General features: G+C 38.5%; 1 protein-coding gene across 1 annotated transcript; it reads left to right on the top strand.

Annotated features, from left to right (window-relative positions):
• Positions 1–824: 824 nt before the first annotated feature.
• Positions 825–6,326, top strand: LOC134856718 (prolyl 4-hydroxylase subunit alpha-1-like). The gene is made up of 4 exons (XM_063872987.1): positions 825–1,075; positions 1,916–2,420; positions 4,858–5,609; positions 5,817–6,326. The coding sequence occupies exons 1-4, from the start codon at positions 1,040–1,042 to the stop codon at positions 6,165–6,167; spliced, it is 1,644 nt and encodes a 547-aa protein (XP_063729057.1). The 5' UTR covers positions 825–1,039; the 3' UTR covers positions 6,168–6,326.
• Positions 6,327–6,837: the final 511 nt, after the last annotated feature.

The following is a 6,837-nucleotide window of genomic DNA, read 5'->3' as shown; positions in this document are numbered from 1 at the left end:
GCCTTGTCAAGAAAATGACGGATTATTTAAGCTGGCGGTGACTTTTTAACTAGCCATTCTTGAGTAAAGGCAAGCTTTTTGCTCTCATTAATAAGTTAACAGACGCTGAATACCGCATTTTGCACTTAACATAACGCGTGGAGGGAAGATTTTCAAAAACAATTATTTGAATCTTTTTGAATTTATTTAATTTCTATAACTATTTCACAGACGATCAGGGGCTATTTGATTTAGGGGGGGGGGGGGGGGTGACGCCCCCCCTTCAGGGATTCGACCCCCTGCCGACCCAAAGGGTCCCTCCTTTGAACTGTTTTGAGACAACTATTTTTGGCTGACGGACCCAAGAATTTTTCTACAGGCGCCTTTGGTGCCAATATACACTAATTTTAAGGGCGGATTGCGCGCCGAAAAACGCAATTTTTTTGGTCACGAATTTCCAAAACGTGCCTAAAAACGCCTTTTTGGCCTTTTTTCAAAATTTTGAAAATCCACCCCCTCCGAGAAAATCCTAGATCCGCCCCTGCAGGCGCTAAAGGGCATTCGGAACATTCAAGTCTTAGTCCCGATAGGAGAAAATTTGTTCTTATATATTCGGGCTTCTATTTCGCAGAGCGACGGATGGGGCTGTAACAGGAAAGGCAGCAGTATATTAAGCAAAGTGTTTAAACTCAAACTATCCCACATATCCCACAAGGAAACAAAACTTGCTATGCGTAAAAAATGACCATCTATAGTCATTGCGTGTTAAGCTCATTATGTGTTGAATAAGAACGCCTGTCTTTGGGAAAACTAACCAACACTCCCACGTAAATGTACTGTCGAGGTAGTTAGTTATACCATTAACAAAGGCTTATTTCATAGGAGAGAGAAGGAACAAAGTTTCAGTATACTATTTCGGAGTTCGTAACATACTCTTTCAACGCATTGAATGCGTTGGAGTTAACTAACCATTTCCGAGGGTCTAGCAAACATTGCCAATACGTGCGCTACTTTTAAAATACCAAAGTCTAACAGTAAAAGGAAAGGATTTGTTTCAATTATGAACGCGAATCACAAACGACTGAGTGCAGTTTTGGTAAGTAGAAATCTTATTTAGGGAAAACCTGTCAATTTATCAGATATTTCGAAGTTCAGTCGGTTATATTTTGTAAAATGGACAACAAGTGTAACTATGGAACGGGTTTTGAAAGATATAAGATACGAAATAATAATTAATTTTATTCAGTTTTTGTTTCACATCAAAAAGATCTTCGAAATATCAATCAACACCGAGGAAAAGTGGAGCTTTGCACCACTTGTGATGCATCGGAAGCTAGCAAACAGAAATTGACACGAAAGCCATTCAGTCAACAAACTTCCAAACATCGATCTACCAAAATTTTGAAATATCTATTTCGAATGAAGTACAGGATAATGTATCACGCGGATACATCAGGCTGATCCAGTATCACGCGGATACAGGATAGCAAAAGACAATTACAAGCGCCAAATTAGCACTGAAAAATTCTAAAGCGCTAACCATGTCGAAAATACTTGTGCAGACGCGTCGAAAAAAATGAGCTATAAAACATTTGAGTCCCCTCGCAGCACACAAAACACTTAAGAAAAATTTACGCTTTTCAAATGAGGCGACTTAACAATATGAGGCGACTTAACCGATACAACGAATGCCGAAACCTTCTAAGGCGAATTAAGTATTAACGCGAAACAAAAATAATCGGAGTTCGTAAACTTACAGCCAACATAAAAAAAATTCGAATAGAACAGGTGGTATTTCGAAGGCAAACATGGTCAAAATATGATATATTGCATGACTAAAACAGAGTTGATCAATGAATTGACATAATGGTTGTTAACCCGGAAAAAAAAGAAAGTATGTTCAAGGAAAGCCTTCAGCAATATTTCAAAATTTCAGATCATTTTCACCATTCTGACACCGCAACTGGAATCCAAAGATGCGGCCACTGCCACTGCCAGACTCAGAGACATCTTCAAACTGGACTCCCAACTAGCCAGTCAGTTGGACACGTTCTCCCTTCAGCTAGCCGACCTTCAGAAGCAAATTGACCAAGTAAGAAACGACGGACAACTAAAACCACTCTCACAGATTTTGGAAATCGACGACGAAAACTCTGAGGAAAACTTCAAACACCCGACAGATCAGGTAGTGATAATCAAACGATTCAACGACAAATGGAAATCAATAAGAGCTGCTCTGGATTTCAAGAAAGTGGCAGAATCGCTGCATTATCTGGACGATGAGTTTTCAACTCGCAGAGAAGACATGCATGAAGCGATGGCAGGGATAATACGTTTGGGGGAGACATACCACATCCCAGCGAGAAACTTCTCAGAAGGAGTAATCAAGCAATTTCATTCGAGACTCAAGTTCGATCAGCCACAAGATTTATTCGAAATGGGTGAGTCAATTTTTTATCACTCAACACAGGTCCGTACTGGATATTCGGTCATTGTTCAGGAACCAAAAGAAACTATTTTGCCGTTTTTGATCATTTTTGTAGATTTAGCAGGCGCCTTTAGACTAAATTTAGGTTCGTTTGTTTGACCTAGAAAGAACACCGTAAAAAATTAGGGAATAGCTGGTACGGATGAGTTGTGAGGCGTGCAAGCTCCCTAAAACCGCTAATGATCTTAACTCTTCCGCTAAGTCGCAAAACTAATGAACATCGATACCCAAATGGCAACATCATCAGTTGAAGTTAGAATAAAAGACTAACACCTAAATAGCAATGATACAGGCATCAATCTTATCTGACAGGCTCCGATACTAAGATAGAGCATTTCTGCAGTGCGCGTGACCTTACAATGATTTCGATAAAAAACAAACATTTATTTCCAAAAACTAGCCCTATTTTAGAGTTTAGAATTTTCAACAACTCAATAAAAAAACTATTGTTTGAGTGTACTCTGACAGCACCCAATTACAGGGTTCGTAATAAAAAATTTTGCAAAGTATTTTATTCAAGTTTTTTCTACAAACTTTGAAGAACCATAACATTTTGTAAAGTTTTATATAAGTTCTTCGAAAAACTTAAAATGAACTGAGAAACGTCACAACTGCGAAACTGAAATCAATTGAACAGTCGCATTTGTACGCAAGATTTGCAACTCCTGAGAGTAACTTCAAATTTTGTAATGTTTTTCATTCGTTTTCTTAATTCAAATTTTGAAAATCATAAAAATTTGTGACATTTTTTTTATAACTAAGTTTATAATAAATTAAGAAACGTCACATCCGGGAAACTGAAAGCAATTGAGCAGTAGCATTTGGACGCAAGATTTGCAACTTCTGACAGTACCGAACTACAACGCTGGGAGATTCAAATTTTAAGAAAACTCACCTTAAATTTTCTAAAGGTTTTTTTTGAAAACCAGAAAAAAACTCACATCTCGAAAACTGCCAAAATTTGAGCAGTCTTTTGTAATGGCAATTTTCGCAATCTTTGAAAATCCACAACTGCAGGGTTGGTAATTTCACTTTAACGAACTATTTTGTAAATTGAGCTTTCTGAAAAAAAAATTTCCAAAAAAAATCTCAAAAATCGTCGTATCTCTTAAACAAAAACGATTTGGGCATTCTTAATTGGAGGCCGAATTTGCAACCCCTGAGATTACTCTGACAGCCCCCCAACTACAGGTTAGGAAATAAAAACTTTAAAAAAAATAATTTGATTTTCATGAAATTTTTTTGAAAAAATCACAAAAAACGTCATATTTGGAAAACAAAGGTTTTGAGCAGTCCTATTGGGAGGAAAAATTCGGAACTCCTGAGAGTACCATGAAATAGCCTCACTACAGAGATGATAATTTCAAGTTTGAATTTTTTTATACTTAAGTTTTCTGAAAAATTTTGAAAAAATCCTAAAAAACGTCATATCTCGAAAACTACAAGAATTTGAGCAGCCATATTCAGAGGCAAGATTCGCAACCCCCTGAGCGTACCCTCACAGATTCCAATAACAGGATGGATATCTTCAAATTTTGGAACTTTTTAATATCTAAGTTTTTTTTGAAAATTTCGGAGAAAATCATAAAAAACGTCATATCTCAAAAACTACAAGGATTTGAGTAGTGAGATTTGGAGGCAAGATTCGCAACCCCTGAGAGTACCCTCACAACACCCATAACAGGGTGAAATTTTCAAAAATTGAGAAATTTTTCAAAATTAAATTTTCCAGAAATTACTTGATGAAATAAATAAACACTGAATTTAAACTGGAAAATCGAAAATAAAACCTTGACCATTGCAATATACGATATAGCTTAAACGTGAAAAAATTCTTTTGTTTAACATGCAAAAATAATACGTTGAAAAAGCTTAAACATGGCGAGATAGTGAAGCCCGCATTTAAATTTATAATAGATTAGATAGATAGGTAATAGATGAAAGTTAAAAAATTAGGCGACGGGTAGACAGACATAATCAAATTAATTTAAAAAGCAGGTATACAGACAGACAGCCTTAATTTGGCTTCAAAAAAAATACTGAAAAATTAATGACCTTGCGAAAAACTAATTGAAAAGTTTTCTTAAGCATTGCAATATTTGATATAGCTTTAACATGAAAAAATTATATCGTTAAACATGCAAAAATATTACGCTTAAACATGGGAGATAGCTGTCACTCGCATTTAAATATAGTATAGATAGATAGATATAGATTAAATATAGTATAGATAGATATAGATATAGATTTGTTAAGCGCTGCATGTAAAACGCTCGATTCTGATTGGCTGAAAATTCCCAACTTCGAACCAAGTTAACATCCTCCCCCCTAAACGTGTTTAGGGGGAGGATGTTAACTTGGTCCAATGTTTTTATAAAATACCTTTTTAGGCGTTGCCGCATTCGACCTGAAGAAGTATAAATTCTGTGCAGATTACTTCAAACTGTTAGAGACGAAACTGGAGTCGAACAAAAATGCAGTCTACGAAACGAACATCTGCCATGAAGTCAAGTGTGAACATCCGAAACATGGGGAGCTTCTAGCAGCTGCATACGACTATCACCACTTCTGTGAATACGCAATGGGAAATTACGCAGAAGCTGTTCATTTAGCCGAAAAAGCATTGAATCTAATGGGCCACGATGAGAGACTGGAGAGGAACATTGAGTTAATTTCGGGATACCTTCAACACGAGAAATCGGATGAATTGAAATCAAACGAGACTCAACTGCCACCTGAAACAGAGTTATGTCGAATGGGAGCTTTTCCTACTTCCAATTTCAGCAAAAAGCTGAAGCCCAAAACGGGTGGTTTCAAAATATGGTCAAAATGTAGCTTCTCCACAAATCAAAACCCGTCATTGATGATTCGTCCCGTGAAAACTGAAGTGCTTCTGGAGAAACCCTACATCGAATTCTGGCACCAATTTCTCACGGACAACGAAGTGGAGAAACTCAAAGATTTGGGACTACCTGAGCTGGCAAGGTCAACTGTCGCTGGTGATAAAGAGTTCGTTCACGCTGAGTACCGAGTGAGCCAATCGAGTTGGTTCCCAGACTCATTGAATGCTGTGGTAGCAACAATATCCCGGCGGATACGAGATATGACCAATTTCACAATGGAGACCGCAGAAGCTCTGCAGGTTAATGTCTAATCTACAGATTTAAGGGGATTTAGGAGAATACTCCTAAAAAGTTTCGATTAGTCGAAAGTTCTATTTGTTCACGACATAAAAGTTCCGCTATTTTACTACCTCAATTTTTGGCTGACTGAACTATAATTTTTTTTTAAAAATAATTAATAGTTTTAGTTCTTCAATAAAAATTTACACATAAGTTCATAACTTCAGATAGCAAACTATGGAGTCGGGGGTCAGTACGAGTCTCATTACGACTTCGCTGTGGAATCGGACGAAGAGGGAATCCCGGAAGCATTCTTTGTCGACGGCAACCGAGTGGCCACAGTCCTCATGTACCTCTCTGACGTCGAACTAGGCGGAACGACCGCTTTTGTCGACATCGGATTAAATGTCACGCCTGAAAAGGGCGGAGCCGTGTTCTGGTATAACTTAGAAAGAGATGGATCTGGAATTATGGAAACCAGACACGCTGCCTGCCCAGTGCTAATTGGAGTTAAATGGGTCGCAAATAAATGGATTCGTTACAATGGCCAACAATTCGTGTATCATTGCCCAGCTTAGAAAAAAAAATTATTTAGAAAATTGATCACTGTTGCAATCACCCCTCGTGCTAGAAAGTAGTGTGGCGTAACGTAACCCCTTGAAGTATTGTTTTAAAATTCATTTCAACCGTGATATTGTTCGGAACATTCAGTGCTACTTGCACAGCAACCCGCCGTCCCTGATTTGTATATAAATTTAAGTTCAAAAAGTTAAAGCTGTTTTTAGTGAGCACAGCAATAAGAGCGATAAATATAATACAAGACTGCTCGTATCAGGGCGAAGCCCTGAATGTTCCGACTGCCTTTTAAGGTTTATGGAGCAGCAGTAATACCCGGGTCGAGATCCCGCTCAAAAACCGCTCAAGATTTGAGCGGTTTGAGCGGTTTTCCAGCAAGATTTGAGCGGTTTGGGCGGTTTTTTTTGGAAAAACCGCTCAAATCTTGCTTAAAAAACCGCTCAAAAACCGCTCATTTCTTGCGGTGATTTTTGAACGGTTTTTCAAGCAAGATTTGAGCGGTTTTTGAGCGGTCTTCCCGGGTCGAGGTCCCAGACTCCCCCCCGCCCCAACTTACCCCCCCCCCCCCCCGCCAACGTACTCCCCCCCCCCCCAACGTACCCCCTCAACGTATCCCACATCCAACAAACCCCCCCACCAACGTAACCCCCCCCTCAACGTACATCTAACTCT

The sequence above is a fragment of the Symsagittifera roscoffensis genome, chromosome 1, assembly GCF_963678635.1.
Source record: "Symsagittifera roscoffensis chromosome 1, txSymRosc1.1, whole genome shotgun sequence".
Lineage (NCBI taxonomy): Eukaryota > Metazoa > Xenacoelomorpha > Acoela > Convolutidae > Symsagittifera > Symsagittifera roscoffensis.
The sequence above is the reverse complement of the archived record's forward strand: the minus strand, read 5'-3'. Positions and strand labels throughout refer to the sequence as shown.

Bases quoted from the DNA above. Each gene is read 5' to 3' on its own strand.
- LOC134856718 (XM_063872987.1), top strand. From the start codon at position 1,040: ATGAACGCGAATCACAAACGACTGAGTGCAGTTTTG. The intron at 2,421-4,857 runs GTGAGTCAATTT...ATACCTTTTTAG, and splicing joins ACAAGATTTATTCGAAATGG to GCGTTGCCGCATTCGACCTG. The intron at 5,610-5,816 runs GTTAATGTCTAA...TCATAACTTCAG, and splicing joins AGACCGCAGAAGCTCTGCAG to ATAGCAAACTATGGAGTCGG.